Below are 18,839 nucleotides of genomic sequence, written 5' to 3'. Positions count from 1 at the left end.
AATCGATACGCAAAGGCCAATAATAAATACATGGATTCGTACAATTCCGAAGAACCATCGCGATATTTAGTTTATTTCGATGTTAATAATTTGTATGGATGGGCAATGTCGCAGTATCTGCCTTACGGCGAGTTTAAGTGGTTAGACGATAATGAAATTAAAACTTTTAACATTCAGGCGATATCCGAAAATTCGAACATTGGATATATCTTGGAAGTCGATTTGAAATACCCACTAGAATTACACGATAAGCATGCAGATTTACCTTTTTGTCCAATACGCGAGAAGCCTCCTAATGGCAAACATGAGAAACTACTCGCTACAGTTCAGGATAAGCAACGTTACATCATCCATTACCGCAATCTTCAACAATGCTTAAATCATGGTTTAAAAGTTTCTGTAATTCATCGCGTTTTAGAATTTAAACAATCTCCATGGCTTCGCGAATACATTAATTTAAACACGCAACTTAGAACTGTAGCTAAAAATGATTTTGAAAAGAATTTATTTAAATTAATGAATAATGCAGTCTTTGGTAAAACTATGGAGAACGTTAGAAATCATGTAGATGTTAAATTAGTTACAAAATGGGAAGGTAGATACGGTGCCGAGGCCCTGATATCAAAACCAAATTTTCATAGCAGATCAATATTTTCGGAACATTTGGTCGCAATAGAGATGCGAAAGTTGGAAATTAAATTTACAAAACCCATTTATGTTGGTATGTGTATTCTGGATATATCAAAAACATGTTTGTACGAATTCCACCATGATTATGTTTGGCCGAAATTTAAACATCTTTGTAAAATATTATACACAGACACAGATAGTCTTATATACGAACTGGTATGTGATGACATATACGATGTAATGAAACGCGATATACATCGGTTTGACACGAGCGACTATACCGAGGACAATGTTTACAGTATGCCACGAGTAAACAAAAAAGTACCGGGATTAATGAAGGATGAAAATAATGGGTGTATAATGACTGAGTTTGTCGGACTTCGGTCGAAAATGTATGCTTTGCGCATAGAGGGCAAGCGGGACACGAAAAAAGTGAAGGGTGTCAAAAGTAACGTAATTAGAAAAACTATTTCCTTCGATGATTATATACGTTGCTTGTATGATCGTTTAGAAGTGCATCGTGAACAGAGATGTATTCGTTCAAAATTGCACAATGTATATTCTATATGTGAAGAAAAGAAGGTGCTTAGTCCTTACGATGATAAACGATTCATAATTCCACAATCCACGAGAACATTGCCTTGGGGACATTATAAAATAAATAATTATTCGTAAAAACACAATTTATTCTTTGCTCCACGAGTAAAATATTATTAATTTCCAAGTATCTTTTTAAGCCTATAGGCTTTCGAGTTCTTGCGAACTTTGCAATTTCATGAGAGAGACGTCTGACTCGGAGTTCACACAAACCTTGCAAATTCTTGCGAGTCGTTCGACAGATTAATTTCAGAATTTGCGGCATGATACTGGAAGTGCCGAGTGTCTTAGAGTTTGGAGGGGGATGTTTCTCAGTGCTTTATAAACGCATCACCGACGTGTTTTCGTTATTTACAATGGAGCGCACAATAACGACATTGCAACTGGAGGCGTTGGCCGCATTTTTGAAAACGGAGCGTAAGTACTTTTTAGTAATTACTCTTAGCGTGTTAATTTTATTTCTTTTTAATTAATTGTTTTTTAAAGCGGGTGCAATGCGCCAATTAGGAATCGTATACGTGGCGGACGTAGCAAGAGTTCGTCGGGAGCGGGCGGCAAACAGGAAAAATCTGGAAGAGCTGTGGGTCGAAGGAGTGCGAAGGCACTGTCAAAACATCGACGTCTTCGACCTGCGATATCTATTCGGATATGAAATTGATGTAAGTTGCTTGTCTGTTTTATTTATTTATTAATAATAAACGGGCAAAGCCCTTTGTAGTACAAGTTTTGATTTATTAGATTTGTGTATTAATATATATTTTATTTTATCTATTATAGCCGGATTGGTGGTAGTGTTTTTCTGCCTTCCGCTCGCCGCCACGAATTCCTGCACGAATTCGCCCGCCACGATGATGTAAGTTGCTTATCAGTTTTGATTTATTAGATTTATTAGATTTGCGTATTAATGCATATTTTATTTTATCTGTTATAGCCGGATTGGTGATCCTGCTCCTTCCGCTCGCCCTTATTATATATCTTGAAAGATGTTCACGACATCTGTGGTCCTCTTCTTGGCATCACACAGTGTGACGACTTCCGTATCGCCGCCACGAATTCCTGTACAAACTCGCCCGCCACGATGATGTAAGTTGCTTGTTTGTTTTGATTTATTAGATTTATTAGATTTGCGTATTATGCATATTTTATTTTATCTGTTATAGCCGGATTGGGTCTCAGATTATAACAATAGAAGGCATCGTACGATTAGAATGCGGCCCGTCGACGTAACATCGGAACACGCGGACAAACTTTTATCGTCCGTATATTCTAACATAAAGATTGTAGCTCCGGCCAAGTACAAGATCGGTGAACACGTGCGAGTTAGTAAATACAAAACCTTATTCGCAAAGGGTTATACACCGAATTGGACAACTGAAATTTTCACAATTATTAAAATTCAACGAACAAATCCTGTAACGTATCTCTTGCAAGATATGCAAAACCGTTGGTTGGCGGGTTCTATGAATATGAACTACAAAAGTAAAAATCGCGATGCATACTTATGTTAGTGGAGAAGGTTCTACAACGAAGGGGAAATAAAGTTTTCGTCAAATGGTCGGGGTTTGATTCTACGCACAATTCATGGATAGGAGCGAACAATATTTTGTAATCTATATTTAAAAATGTTTGTAATTATACTGATTATATGAATAAATAATTTTTCGGCTTTATTTTGTGTTTACTTTTATTACAGGGGAATGTTATTTTATAAATGAAGGGAGGTTGGTCTAAGAATAAATTATATTGATAATTTTGAATACTTTTTAATGCAATAAATGTAATACATAATACAATAATACAATAAATGTAATACATAATACATTATATACAATTTGCTGGGATCGCTTTCACTGCTACGGCCCAAGCGTATTTAGATAAGACATCGATGACGGCGAGTATGTAATTGTGGCCATTGTTGATTTGCGCATACTGTCGCATCTCTACGAGATCCGCTTGCCAGAGATCACCGTAACCCCGTACAATGACTCGTCTATGTCTAAAGTTACGTCTCGCTGGCACGTGCAACTCGTTGACACGCTGTATCTTCTCGTCCGTGATATGATTGCCCTTCACCTTCTTCATATTTGTAAACTAGCATCATGCTTTACGAACGTGTCAATTTATAATCAACCCGGCTTCTCGAAGTTCTTCGATTATAGAAACGATCTCGTTGTCATGCCCCGTATGTCCTGCGGATTTCGAGGATACGAGAAGACGTAATCTATCGACGAGCTCGTTTGGGTCATTCCAGTGCACGTAGTCCACCGCATTATCGTTAACCGCCATATCGAACGGTATCAGATTACCTCCACGCCGCTCGCTCTTAAGCAATTTTGCAATGATATATTTATACTTGTAGCCCTTGTTACTTTTCACAAGCCCTGACGAGATATGGCTGCGTCTATGAGCGTTCGACGACTTTAATATTTCCGCGTATTTGTGTAAATCAGCATCGTTGAATAAGGTGTCATCAGGCATTCTCATGAATAGTAATTCGTACAAACCAGTTGTTCCTCTGTACTTCACCCCATTAATAATCACATCGTCGTTTTTGCTTACGTCGAAAACTGAACTTCCAAGCATTAATTTGTTGCGTTGTACATATACTCCATACACGTCATCTATCTTCTTCTCACGATCGGTAAAGAGTAATTGAATGTATTTAGCTGCCAACGGCCCCAAATTTTCCGTGAAATGGCTACGTATGTTTTCGCTAGGCTTGTCCAAAATTCGCTGCATAGAAACATTAAGATTCTCGTCGCTGTCGCCGTACGTTTCAACGGCATGTATCGATTCATCACGATCTTTCGTCACATCCACCGTCTGTTCACTCGAAGATGTACCAGGTTCGGAATAAATGCGCGCTCTTGCAGTTTGTGCGCTTTGAGGGTTAAGAAAAGGAGTTGACGTCAATTTTTGCGGTTCTTTAATATTCAAGGTTGGGAATGTCGACTCGGATTTTATATCGATCGTGTCTGAATGTGGCGATACCGCTGATATATTCTCGATAATTTGTTCCAGCGGTTCTACCACGGGTCTCAATCGTTTTTCGATGACTCTCTCTTCGTCGATGCTCTCCGATTTGAGAGCTCTGCGTTTTTTGCGTATAGCATCGCTTGTTTTAGCTATAGCATTCGCAACTTTACTCGATTCTTTAATATTACTATTATTCATTGCAAAGAGAAGACGTCTACTCGCTAAGCGTTCTATCGATGGACTAAATGTTTCAGAAAACGGCAAATTCGTTAAATCCTTTTCTGTAACGGCCATGTTCCATCGAGCTGTCCTTGTCGATTATTACGAAACCATATTTCTGTTCCCAACACTGCGCGCACAATTTACAAAAGTTTTCGTACGACATGTCTGTATTTACATGATCATTATAAATGTGGTGTAGATTCGTGCCATCTTGTTTGAACACGATCAAAAGGTTGGCATTGTCGCGAATTAGGTGTTTCGGTATTCTCGCATAAGTCTGACAGAGATAAAAACAGTCCACGCGCGAGTGCCTTCCCATAGCGAAATATTCTCTTATCACGTCTTGCTTGTCGCACGCAACGTCATCGAATATAAACACCGAATCGGGCAGCGCCTCGTTCGGTGGCACGACTTCGGCATTATTTGAAAATGAAAAGTATCCGATTTCAGGAACGTTTGTCAAAATTCGTTCGAGATATTTGTACTTTGGTTGTTGCAATGATTTTGAGTATACATATACGTTATTGAATCTTACACCGTTCGGGCTCTCGATCAGACTGATTACGACGTTCGTTTTACCGCAGTTCGATGGACCGCAAATTATACCACGTATCGTATTCGGCAAGAGGGGCCCGTGTCGTCGCCGACGATCGTCCATGTGTGTTGTCCTCTCGTCTAAATCGAGAATAAGGATAGACAGGGGCTGCTTTGCGAAACGCATATCGTCTATATAATAACCATATATTTAATGATTCAGCCTCTTTATAGGTTGCGGAAAAGCTGCTTGTCCGCGTCGTGAACGCGCTTTAACCGCGGCCGTAGACGAGCTTTAACCGCGATTAACCCTTTTTCTCCGCGGCGATAACGCGCTTTAACCGCGATTAACCCTTTTCTCCGCGGCGCGGCGGCGGCGGCGGCGGGCGGCGGCGGCGGCGTGCGCGCGGTGGTGGCGGACACGCGGAATGTAATTCGTGACCGAGCCATCAAATACGCATCCAAGCAACAACGTGACCGAAAGTCTGTCTCGACAATGCTCGCTCAATCTGTATCAGATTGCACTCGACACGTGTCTACCTGTAAACATTTCACCCTACCCCCTCATGTTAACCGCGTCAGCAAGCCGTCAAAGAGGCATCCAAGCAAAACGTGACCAAAAGTCTGTCTCGACGATACTCTCTCTATCTGTACCAGATTGCACATCAACACGTGTCTGCATGTAAACATGGATTTCGCCCTACTCCCTCATGTCTTTGAAATAGAAGATCATTCCTTTTGTATCTCCTACATTGGAATATGAAACACAAACGTTACACATACAATCGTTCTAGGTAAAACAACATTAAGACGCACAAAGTATATTTTTACTAAATAGATTTTATTATTTTACAGTAATGAACAAAATTAATAAATGATATTACATGTTTCGTGTTTTAAGACAAATGTAACAATTTTTCTTTTTCGGTGGAGGCCCATCTATGTGCGTGTCATCCCCTGGCCGGTTATAATGTTCCATGCACAGCTCTTCATCTTCCTCCTTCCTTTTTTTTAACCACCATTCTTTTAATATCGATACGTTTCTCATAGCACATGCCCCATTGTGCGCGATGCATGCCATATGTTTATCCATCCATCCATCCTGAATATGCCGGCTCTTGGTTGGCAAATTCGGTAGATCGTCATCTTTGTTCAAAACCTCTATATTGATTGGACTGACTGAAGGATAAAGTTTCTTCAGCCATTTTTCTTTCTCAATGCCCTTGACGTATACAGATCCATGAATACTATCTTTCAAACACGAAGTGGCACACTCTTGAAGGCATGAATACGGCACGGTACCATCGTCCCACTCAAAACCGTGATGATTTTGCGTCAACCATTTTATTTGTCTTAATTCTGCTTTCGACAATTTTTTCTTAGCAAATGGTGGCGCAAAGATGAAACATTGTACACGATTCCCATTCTGGAAGATAGCAAGTTCCTTTACGAAAAACTCGTTCGTATCGCTTTTGAAGCCTTGAATGTCCACGAATGTTGGTACATTCATTTTGATTAGTTGAATTTGTGGCGAAAAATGACCGCTTTTACTGCGGAATGATCATATAAACCCTCTTTCACTTAAGAGAGTTTGCGCACTACATTGGTCAGTGGATTGTACTGCACGATACGATCGTGAATGATCAAACAGTAGGCGCTAGTATTTTCAGGAACGTTTTCACTACACTCAAAATCGATTCTTACATCGATTGTAGCGCTTTTTATCGATTCGTTCTGATGCGAGCAATCAATGACAACGAATGGGCCGTAGCCGAAAAAGAGTATCTTATCGTATAGAGCTCCGTCATCACCATTACTGCACATTGCTCCGTAATATGACTTTCTGAATTTTGCATACATGTCGTAAAGGACAGAGTATCTATTTTTATTAAAGTCAAGATTCAAATTGTCATACGGATATGATTCCGAATTTAAATACAATCGAAAATTGGTGAGTTTGCAGTCATCAAATTTGGTGATATGTCTATTGAGCTTATTTTTTTTATCCGTTTGTAATGCAAATATTACATATCGCGGTTTTTCTAATTGCGTAGCTGCTTTAATGCTCCATGTATGTTTAGTGGTTGCTTGTAACATTGGATACTCGTATAAGTCCCAGGAACGGTAACTCATAATTATCGTTTGACCGTTTTCAAGGATACGCAACAATGAAAGTTTGTGTCTTTCTTCGAGCGTGACATGTGGCATCCTCCACTGTACTTTGTATAATTGCAGCGTGTATTTTGCACCATCTGTTCCATAAAGAGCATTTTTGTCGTCTCGCGATCGAATCAGAATCAATTCATGATGCGCATTAATCACTATTCGTTTGTAATCTTCGCAAAAACCGAGCAGCATATTTAGAGGAACACAAAAGTCAAAGTAGCCTCCTGCATTGGGTATGTCTATCCAACCAGCGTTTTCAAGCATTTTTGATTTTGTCGTTGTCAACGATACTCCATTTTTTATCATAGTTGTTATTCCAACGTTTTTACAACGATCGATCTCCACGCCGTTTAATTCATATCGAATTTCATCAAACATAAATGCTGCGCAATTCATTTCTAGTCCAACTGAAGTTCCTGCAACATTCTCATCGTTGAGAATGAGTTTTCCTTCGACGTAAAGGTAACTCTCACTAGGAAACGTGTACAAATCTTGTTGTTGAATGGGAATTCGTATTTCATCATTGTTTCCGAACGTTGTGTTGGCGTATGGGCTGTAACTATGTAATTCGATCTTTGTAATTCGATCGTCAGAAATCGGTAAACTGGCAATGTTCAATGGGTCCATCATTTTCGTTTCTTAATCACAAAACCCAACGATTGCAGAAATTGCGTGTTTTTGTCGCTCAAATCTTGCGATGTGTTCAGTGTGGAGATATTGTCCTTACTAAATGATTGTAAAGAGTCATCACCGTTTAATACATGATTATTATTCCTGCAACCGTGGTAATTGCTGCTGCTGCAAGTACAATTTGTGCGTTTGTGATTGAAGTTCTGGTTCCATCCATTTTCTAACGATCCTTTTAGCAACTCGTTCAACGGGGTGCTCAATAATGCATTCGGCGGATTGTTGATCGGTTGAGTTTTAGCATCTGTGTACAACAGCATTATTTCTAGTAATGTTTAGCATAAGTGCCGCTTGTTCTCTTGAAAGGCGATTAAATGAACGGATATATAACGTATATTAAACGGTCGCGTCGTCGGAGCGTTTGACGATGTGCTCTTGCGATGTGTCCGATTTGGATATATTCCCTCTACTGAATGATTGTATAATTGTTATCGTTTTTACATCATTATCCTTACTGCAGCTGCCGTAAAATGTTCAGCATGCCGTTCGAGCTGTTCAGCGAGCCGTTCGAGCCGTTCGAGCCGTTCAACGGAAAGCCGTTCGAGCCGTTCAACGAGCCGTTCGAGCCGTTCAGCGGGCCGTTCGAGCCGTTCAACGAGCCGTTCGAGCCGTTCGAGCCGTTCAACGGAAAGCCGTTCGAGCCGTTCAACGAGCCGTTCGAGCCGTTCAGCGGGCCGTTCGAGCCGTTCGAGCCGTTCAACGGAAAGCCGTTCGAGCCGTTCGAGCCGTTCAACGGAAAGCCGTTCGAGCCGTTCAGCGGGCCGTTCGAGCCGTTCGCGGACCGTTCGAGCCGTTCAACGGCAAGCCGTTTGAGCCGTTCAACGAGCCGTTCGCGGGCCGTTCGAGCCGTTCGAGCCGTTCGAACCGTTCGCTGGCCGTTCGAGCCGTTCGTGCCGTTCAACAGGCCATTGATTATTATGTTTATATTCATGTTATTTTTTACACCGCCTAATATGAAGCCTCACTGTCAATTCTTCTCCACGGAAATTTATCAGATTATCGTTTTGATCGGTAATGCGTATACTAAGGTGATCAATGGCTCTCACGATAACTGGAAGATAAATGACGTTCGTGGGACTTTCCGAAATTTTATATCCTGGTGGCACGCGCGGTGAAAACTCATGAATGGTATGAACACATTGACCGTTGCTATACGCGCCAGTCGTAATATTACATTCAATCCTCAGCACATTTACTTTCATAATATTTACGGGTATATCCGACTCGTGCCATTGCCCCGGCGGTAATATGCGATATGTAGAAAACCCGAGAAGCGATCCTATATTATTTGGTTTGGTAAAATCGATTGTATAATCACTATATATTTCACTTTTCAAAGTGCTGTTATTTGTACGAAATAAAATGATTTTTGTCTTGTCCATTATTTTCTCTTGCAAGTATTTATTTAGCGCTTCGAGTTCATACGAACCATCCGGTATCGTGATCTCACCATCGGCATCAAAGTAAAATTTATTGTTTGTAAAGTCAACGTTTGGTATTGTGTTGAAAGCTTGAAAATCAACGAGTCCGAGTTCGTAATTATCATCCTTCAAGTCTATAGGTGGAAAGTAATCAGTGCTAAGCACAGAATTTTTTCCGCTTAACGTAAACGTCAACGACATCTTTGCAACTGTGAAGACTATGTGCATTGAAACTATTTTATACATTTCCAAAGCAAATACATTGCAAGCAGAGTTGTCCACATACACTCGTATTGAATTTTTGATACTGCGTGTGATTGTATAAAATCGTTACATGCTTTCCGAAGTAGTTTATTAACTCTGTCGGTGGTCTCAGATTTCCAAAAGAATCGAAATATTTAACACAATTACCCCGCTTTACGTAAGCTACCCAGTGTGTACCAGGACCTTCCGATTTATCTAAATTCACGATACCGCATTCGTTTAAGAACGATTTAGAGGGTAAATTTGTGCGCATGAAAACACCTCGAAAATATGGAAAGTTCAACTTTCGTGCAAAGTTATATAACTGTACATTTGTCATTGCACCCTTTGGAAGCGTTACAATTTGCCGAAGCGCTTCTTTTTTTTTCTTTAATTCCTTTTCCCCGTTTATATGGTGCAAGGTAAAGTCCATGTCCTTCCATAACACGATTGTGCCGTTTCACTTCCTCTAATGTTTTCCGTGCTGCAGATGCATCGTTGACTGCCTTGGCGATACCTGCTGCACCGCCAGCCACCGTGCCCAAAGCTGAAAGGCCTGCAAAAATAGGTACAAGTGCTGGAAGAAATCCCCCACGTTTTGCAACTGGAAGTTTGCGCGACTTCGTCTTCTTCTTCTTGTTACTTTTCCGCGGTGCCATTACTTTCTTCTTTGGCTAACAATATTCCAGCAACGCGCGCAGACAAAAGTATTTTCCAATCTGGTGCGAATTCTTTTTGTGCTAATTCGAAGATCAAATTTACATATGCACATCGTACGGCTATCGTATAGGAAGTGAAATTTTTCCTGGGATGTTTGGGTTTATATAGGTAGAGAGAGAAGTTGCAAATGATGCAATACATTATGATTTATTAAAGTATAATTTCTAACATAATTTGTAACATAATCCTTTTTTCTCTGTTAAGATGCTGCTGATGCAGCTGTTATTATTGCCTGAATACCTAAAGCTACTAATTCACAATCGATAATTGAATTTGGATCATAAATATCAGTTTCTTTGATATGCTGCACAACCTCTGCATGCACTTTTACATCTCCGTATCCCCGAACTAATGCAACAAACTCTTTAAATTTTTGTTCCACCGAATACAGTTTATCATATAATGCATTATGCATTTCAATTATACAATCATTTAAAATTACCATTTTCTCAAATGTTTTTTTCATCATGCACATACATATATCATTGCTAATCAATTTAATTACTTTTACGCCATATAGCACTCCAAATTCAACACTTATATCATTAAAATTAATATTGTCGCGTGTATCTTTTGAATCGTCAAAGAAGCTGCATACGTTGTCCGCTTCGGCTACAATCAGCGACCACGTGACTATGCTCAGCTCCAGGCGGTTGTTTCGGCTGTCTGATAATATGAGTTGCGGGTAGAAATTGTCGCCAAGTATATTTATGCCGATTTCCAAATGCTTTGTACAAGAATCCGTCAATGGATATTTTCGACCCAAAATTCGACATGATAATTGTGGTGCGATTCTAGAACAAATAAATACCGTTTAAATATGTTATTGGAACAAATAAATACCAGCAGCGTTAAATGAAATGTGTTTCGAACACTTACTTCACGTCGTCCTGATGTTTTGTCATTTTTTTGCGTGCCTCTGCTTCTTGAGTAGAACTTGCGGGGCGCTTCCGTTGGCAAAAAAACTCTTTGAAACTTTGAGAATACATATTTCACTTTTCACAATACAATCTCGCGAACGATGCGCTTGCGGTGATGGTCAATTTGGTTTTGCGTATGCTTGAAACTTTAGCAAACCCCCTACCTTCTATAGTCACGAATTGCAGTGTCAGATTTGCTGCGTCAACAAAAAACTCATTTCCAAGACGTAGAAAAAATCATTTTCAAGACGTAGAAAAAGTGACCTTCCGATAAGAACAAACAGTTCAAGGTCATGGAGGGTGGGGGTAGGGTGTTATATTTCTGCTGACGATGTCAAATTTCAGTTCAAGGTTATGGGGTGGGGGGTTGTCATGGGGTTGGAGTGTCAAATTTCAGTTCAAGGTCATAGGGTGGGGAGAGGGGTGGATATTGTCGGGGTGGGGGGTATCATATTTCTGCTGACGGTGGTGTCAAATTTCAGTTCAAGGTCATAGGGTAGGGTGGTTATGGGGCGGGGGAGGGAGGGGGGATCATATTTCTGCTGACGGTGGTGTCAAATTTCAGTTCAAGGTCATAGGGTGGGGAGAGGGGTGGATGTTGTCGGGGTGGGGGGTATCATATTTCTGCTGACGGTGGTGTCAAATTTCAGTTCAAGGTCATAGGGTGGGGAGAGGGGTGGATGTTGTCGGGGTGGGGGGTATCATATTTCTGCTGACGGTGTGGTGTCAAATTACAAAAAATGCTGACGCCAGTGATTTAGAATCCGCATAGAACAACTACTGACTGGTTTGCGTCGATAGTGCTGCGCCCCCGCCTGAAGCCATATTGCGACTCGGCCAAGTCGTGACCCTCCTGGGACAGGTGTTGGACGAGGCGGGATACCAGAATCCGCTCGAACAACTTCCCCACCTCGTCCAACAGCACGATGGGCTGGTAGGCCGAGGGACTGTCGGCGTGTCGCCCATCCTTCCGGATGAGGACTAGCCGCCCCGTCTTCCACTGTTCTCCGTAGACTCCATCCTTAATGCAGGCGCTGAAGACGCGTCTCAATCTCGGACCGAGGACGTGTAGAGCCTCCACTCAGGCACGGCCGGGGACGCCATCGGGGCCCGGAGCAGTGTTTCCTCCTCCTCAGTGACCCCCAGTTCGTCGGACCAATCCACCTCCTCCTGGTTCGGCGGGGGGCGGGTGTGCTCCCTCTCTCGTGGGAACAAAGTGTCGACTACTCGTCCCAAAAACTGGGGGTCGAGGCTCTCCGTGACCGCGGGCGCCCAGGGCTTAAGCCTGCCCATCACCATTTTGTATGGGCGCCCCCATGGGTCCTTCTGGAGAGAGCCTAGGAGCTCGTCCCATGCCCGGGATTTAGACTACCGGATGGCTGCCTGTAGGGCAGTCTCCAAAACTCGGTACTACCCGTACAGATCCTCCTCCCTCTCTGGGTAGCGGAATGTCCTCCTTCTGCGGGTCCTTTGCCACTGGCGACGGGCTGCGAGACAATCTCGTCTCAGATCACCAATTTCGCCCGTCCACCAGTAGGCGGCCCGCCTGGGGAGGTTCTTGGCCCGGGGCATGGCGGCGTCGCACACCGCCTTCATGGCTCCCCGGAACCATTCTACCTCCTCCCCAATGTCCGCGACCGGCCCGGCAGGTGTTGGCAGCGAGGCCAGAGCGAGGGCTGCAGCCATCAGCACGTCTTCGTCCATCCTCTTCAGCGCCCATCGTAGCGGTGGTGGTCCACAGGGGCGGCGGGCGGTGGTGTTGAGGTCGAGGCGGATGTATAGGTGGTCCCTAAGCGTGACCGCCTCTTCCGCCACCCTCCATCTCTGCACCATACGCGGCGAGGGGAGTCGCGAAAGACAAATCGACTATAGACTCCCCCTGGGCACGCTCGCAGGTGCTAATGGACCCCACATTGAGCAGGTGGAGTGCTTGCCCCGCCGCCCAATTTTCGACCGTCCTGCCTCTCGCGTTTGTCCTCGGGGAGCCCCACAGTGATGCATGGGCATGAAAGTCCCCGAGGACTAGCACTAGCCGGGGGGAAGAACGGGAGACACAGTCCCCCACCCGGTCCACGTACTGTTGATATTGCGCGAGAGGCCATCTGGGCGGGGCACAGAGCCCAACCACCGCTATTTCACCCCGCACCACGCCGACGAACCCCTGGCCCCGTTCCAGTGGGGCGGAGTGTGGGGGTACTGCGGTGACAATAATCGCCACGGAGCCGTCCTCGTCCCCGAACCAATCTGGTCTGCCGAGGACTCGGTACGGCTCCGCGGCCAGCGCCAACCCAGCATTCCACTCGGCCAGGGTTTGGAACAACATGTCCTCAGCCCTCTCCGAGTGGTTCAAGTTGGCCTGAAGTATAGGGCCCTTGGGCCCTTTACCTAGGCTTTACGAGCCGCCTCCGCGGCATTTTTACTCGCCGACTTGGCAGGGGGATTTTTCTTGCCCCCCTTCTTCGACTCCGTAGGCTTGGTCCTTGATGCCTGTTCCTTGGGGGCTGTTCCTGCCCCTTCAACGGCACTCTTCTTCTTCCTCTGGGAGGAGGAGGGGGCACAACCTTTTGCCCCCAATCGATGCCCCGCAGGCCGCCCCAGGTCCGCACAGAGGGGGCACCGCGGGGTGGCGCTACACTTGCTGGCCACGTGGCCCGACTTTCCGCACGCATAGCAGCGGTCGGACCTATCAGCTTCGCAGGTGCATTGCTGCCTAACATGCCCTCTTTCCAGGCGGCGATAGCACTTCAATGGCCGCGGTGGTAGCGCCTGTATTCTGGCCGAGGACCACTCGACCAGTACCCTCCCAGAGGCGGATAACTTTTTGAGTGCCGCTAGAGGGCATCTCGCCCAGACAGTCCCCATCCTTTGGGGGGAGGTGCGAATCTCCGCCATTTTAATATCTTCAGCAGAGCAACCCCCCGCAGCGGCTAATGCGGCCGCCACCTCCGCCGGGGTGACCGAGTCGTCGAGACTGGTCACCCTAACCTCGCCCATTTTTTGGGGCGGGCAACTCTCACCTCGGTGCCACTGAACACCTGGCGGTGTCGGTCAGCCAACTTGGCAGCTTTCTCCGTCCTGTCCTCCCCAGGTAACTCGAGGACCAAGCCACCGGTCCCAGCTCTTCTGGGCATCAACGCCGTGATGCCCAGCTCCTCCAACTTGACCCGCTCCCGGGTCATGAGCATGGCCTCGGCGTATGAGACATTAGCCTCGGCAGCTAGGTTGATGGTGACCGCCGCAGTGCGAGGAGGGCGGGGGGCCTTCTGCCTGGCAGGTTGGGCCCCTTGCCCCTTAACCGCCGGTTCCGCCACACTCTTCTGCCCCTTCTGGGCAACCACCTTGGAGCTCTGGGAGGGAGGGGCCTTGGCCGGTGCCGCCTTCTTCTCTGCGGCTTTAGCGCGGCGGCCGACCACCTTCACCCAGGTCCCATCCGCCGTCCTCCGATGTTCTTCGACAATCCGGGCCATTCTAGCGTCCACAAATGATGCCGGTTGGTCGGGTGCTGAGGAGGGCCCCGGCAACAGCTCCGTGGCAGCCAGGGTCCAATTCCGCACCCGCCTTTCAGCTTCCCTCCTCGATGCAGTGGGGATGGTCGCAGCCGCAGCTCCCCCCATAACATGCTCCGCCCTCTTAGGTGGGGGCTGGACGGCTGCAATAGCGGCTTTGAACTCCGCCCGGAGCTCCGAAATGCCCTTTTCGAGGAGAGCCGCAAATCCCCTCATCAGGTCGGGCTCGAGGCCACCAACCTTCCCCTCCTCTTTTCCAGCTGCAGCAGCTGGGATTGGGACTTGCACCACGGGAGATTCAGGTGGGCAAGGCGGTAAGTCGAAAGCTTCGACTACGTCCTTCCTCCTTTTCCTGCCCGCCTCTTCGCCAGACAACGGCGAGCCGGGCCTCGCCGACCTTTTGGATGGGCCGGGGCCTTCAGGCGCCGGCACCTCTGTTGCAGCGACCCTGCACGTAATGTCTGCCAGGCTATTTTGCAGAATGTTGATTTGGGCCTCCTGGGCAGCCACTTGTTCCTCCCGCAGCTTCAACTGTTCGCAAAGCTCCTTCACCTCGTTATCGGCCCTGGCAGGTGCAGCCCTGATTCCCGCTTCCGTGTGGATGGCCTTAAAGTAGCGGGAGGCAATCCTCAGCTTGCGAACAAATGTCCCTTTCAGCCCCTTGGAGTCGCCCGCGACCTTGTCGGTGTCGCGATAGAACTACAAGGACTGCGCAATAAGGAAGCGCGTGGGGACTTGACTTCCTCCGCCAGGTCCTCAGGGTCCGGGAGGGACCTGCTACCCCGACTCGGTTCAATAGGGTCCTCGTTAGGATCGAGCACCCTTCTCTCCTCCAGCAGGTCAAGTTCCCGGCGCTGGACATCCAGGACTCTCTGCTTAGCCGCCGCGAGCCACACGTACTGGCCCGTGGTCGGCGGGCGACCGCTCATGCTCGTGCGCCGTGCCTCCAGAGATACTGCCGAGGAGAGTGACTCGTCCGAGTCCAAGTCCACCTCACTCTCTCTGGATGCGGGGGCATCAGAGGCCGCCGAGGAAACTCCGGCCCCTCCTGGTACCGGCCTCAAGGGAGACCACTCCACATCCTCCCTAGTTAATCGGACGGATAAGCGGCGCGCATCCGTTATCCTGCTAGTGGTGGGCTCTGCCATATCCTCCGCGGCCGTTTCCCGTCTTGCGTCCTGTTGAACAGCCGCAGTCGTCGTCGGTACGTCCCGTCCAGTGTTTGTTGTTGTTGTTGGCGTTTTCAGTTTCAGGTCATCCATAGTGTTCCCACGAGTGGTTCGGTCTGTGGGTCCACCCGGGCGGAGCCGCCTTACCCGGATAAGGCTAGTACACCCGGGGGGTCGCCAGATACCCCGGGGTTGGCCGCTAGAGACTGATGCACCCATCAGCCACCCCTGGCGCTGACTCCAGGGGTTCCCTCATCACCGCGTACCGCAGCTTGGGGCTAGAGATTTTTTATAGCGGTTGTCATCCTCGCAGGCCGGCCAATGAAGGCATGCCCCCCGTTCCAGCGAAATGTGACTACTGGGTTACGGTGTAATTGCTTGGGTACTCCGGGTACGCTACCCGCACCTGACCGCCACGCAGCCTGGTCCCTGGAGAAGTCAATTGCAATTTACAATTTGCAATCTATGTGTTCAAAAGTGTTCGAGATTGTAAGGAGGTCTTGAGCTTGCGATTGAGAACCGGTTCGGAATGTAGGATCGGCAGTGAGACGGCAATTGAAAATGAATACACTTGAGATTGCACAAAACAAACAATGTATATTTACAGGCACAAATACACTATGTACAGTATTTACAATAAATTGTGCGTTGCACGAATTTATGATGATCGTAGATCGTGAAGATTCACCCGGGTCGCGGATAATTTGCGATTGAGATTGCGCTGTATTAGAACCACGTGTTGGTTCAACACGTGGTCACCACGAAATTCTACTAATTTCGTGAATTTGCACGAACTAGATTAACCGCGAGTTCGCGTTGGCCGTCGGCACAGAATTCGCGTTGCGATGCTGAGTTCTTTAGAATCGAAATTCGTTAATTGCACTAGAAATTTTTGGAATCAGTACTGCACGTGTTTACCGTAACCATACAAAACCGTAATGGTCGAACCACCAGCTTCGTCGTAGCAAGAGCCGTTGGCTTCATCCAAGGTGGCTGCCGGTCGCGCTGAAGAGTGCTGCCGCGGTTCGTGTGGCGACGGTTGAAATCAACGCATTTTCGAACACAATGACTTATAACCGTATAATCCATAATTTATAAGGTAGGGGGGATTGAGCCAATAAGGCCTACGGTTATATTTAGTTGGAATATAGCATATTTGCTGTATTTATTATTTTACGTTATATTACATTTCATTACATTACATTACATTATGTCGGCTATGTATGTCGGTTATGTTGGTACGTATGTTGCGCGTTACACACTTTCTGTAGTTCCCAATTTGTGAATATCCTTAGCTGTTTTACCTGCATTCAGTTTACGTACATTCATTCATTTATTATTCATTCATTCCTTCATTTTGATGTTGATTGATTAAAGCTATACATTGATCTGATTCGATTTTTCTTGATTTATTGATTCATTTCTGCTTCATATTTCATTTCTGCTAGTTGCCTGTTACCATGATTTATTCTAGTTTCATTGATTTATTATTTTATTTTACTAACTAATATTATTTTACCGAGAGTTCTTTTTATTGAGCTCACGGGACTTTCATGATCGCATGCGTTGTTGACGTTGTTTGACTTTACTGGTTGATTTTGTCTAAGTTAAATGTTTTATTCTATTTATTTATTCGGCCCTTCGTTCTGTGGCGATTCCTGATTCCGTTGATTCTGTTGTTCTGTTGTTCTGTTGTTTTGTATAATCTGTTTTCTGCGGCGCGATATGCAGTAATACAGTGTGTCCTGCAATCTGCGCAATCTGTGGATCTTATTCGGGTTGATTCATTTGATTTCATTTTATTTTTCCTTATTGTTTGTAATTTGTAATTTATATGTAATTTATATTTATTTCATTCCACCCTATTACAAACGTATGATTCATATTTATATATAATAAATAACCGTAGTATTGATTTTACTAACTGATTTATCCTCCATCTTGATCTGTCTGGAAGCTTGATTTGATGTTTGTGTGCTTTATACCTTCGTGAAAGTACTGTATATCAGACTTATCTTTGATGATAAGTTTGATGGTAAGTATGGATTCCTAGAATTGCGCGGCTGCACGATGGATGGTTTTGCAGTCGATAACTGTGTGTACCGGGTAACTGGCGCGCGGTACGTAATCGCTGCGCGGCAGATAATTGGTCTGTGGATAACCGTTACGGAACCGTTCCGGAGCATGCGGCCGAGTATTATGTGGTGGATGGTGCTGCGGTTGGTTACCGACTAGGGATAGCTTTACGGCTTATCTTCGGGCAGTATTGCATGCTTTACTTATTACGATGCGTTTTGCTATCGTTATCTTTCGTAGGTACCTTACTTCTGGTTTTTATCGCGGTGATTTATTGAAAGTTGTTGAAGTATTTTCGCTTTTATTTCCGCTTTTCGCTTTTCAACGTTTATATATTCTGTATAATTAGTTGATTAATTTGATGATTTGGTGGTTAATTTGATGGTCGATAATCATTATGGTATGGACTAGGGAATTCGAACACTAGGTATCTATGTTCTTTATGGTTTATGATCGCGCTCTTTATTTTACTTCGCCCGGTTTCCTATCTTAGTTGACGTTGACATGGTCATCGGTCATCTATGATGTGATGTGATACGAAGTGTTAAGTGATAAGTATCAATTGAACTGAATTAATTAATTAATTGAATTGAATTTATTGAAATTATTGAATTTTGAATTTTCTAATTTAAATTTTGTATTTATTCGTGCGGATGTGATTGCTGTGACAGTGCGCGTACTAATGTGCTACGCTCGGAGGTATTGTATTGTAGTGTAATTGCAGTGTATTTGTTAATGTGGTATCATTAGCTCCGTTTTGTGCATTTTATGCATTCGGTGCATTTATATTACTTATTATTATATATTATATATTATATGCTGTATTATGTTATATTATATTATGTTATATTGTATTATGTTATAATATTGTATTATAGTATTGTTATTGTATTGTATTATACCATGATCATATTGTATTATCTTATTTATGTTATTAATGTTATTACATCCAAGCTACGTTCAATCTACGTT

At 44.9% G+C, this 18,839-nt stretch overlaps 1 protein-coding gene across 2 annotated transcripts; it reads left to right on the top strand.

Annotated features, from left to right (window-relative positions):
• Positions 1–1,326: 1,326 nt before the first annotated feature.
• On the top strand, positions 1,327–2,538 carry LOC123988693. Of its 2 annotated transcripts, none has more exons than XR_006830277.1 (4): positions 1,327–1,644; positions 1,714–1,886; positions 2,005–2,080; positions 2,159–2,297. XR_006830277.1 is itself a non-coding variant. In XM_046289444.1 (4 exons), the coding sequence occupies exons 1-3, from the start codon at positions 1,491–1,493 to the stop codon at positions 2,017–2,019; spliced, it is 342 nt and encodes a 113-aa protein (XP_046145400.1). In that variant the 5' UTR covers positions 1,327–1,490; the 3' UTR covers positions 2,020–2,080; positions 2,388–2,538. The 2 variants fall into 2 exon arrangements, 1 of the variants encoding a protein (XP_046145400.1); XM_046289444.1 differs by lacking the exon at positions 2,159–2,297 and adding an exon at positions 2,388–2,538.
• The last annotated feature ends 16,301 nt before the right edge of the window (positions 2,539–18,839 follow it).

Source organism: Osmia bicornis, unplaced genomic scaffold (assembly GCF_907164935.1).
Source record: "Osmia bicornis bicornis unplaced genomic scaffold, iOsmBic2.1, whole genome shotgun sequence".
NCBI lineage: Eukaryota > Metazoa > Arthropoda > Insecta > Hymenoptera > Megachilidae > Osmia > Osmia bicornis.
The sequence above is the reverse complement of the archived record's forward strand: the minus strand, read 5'-3'. Positions and strand labels throughout refer to the sequence as shown.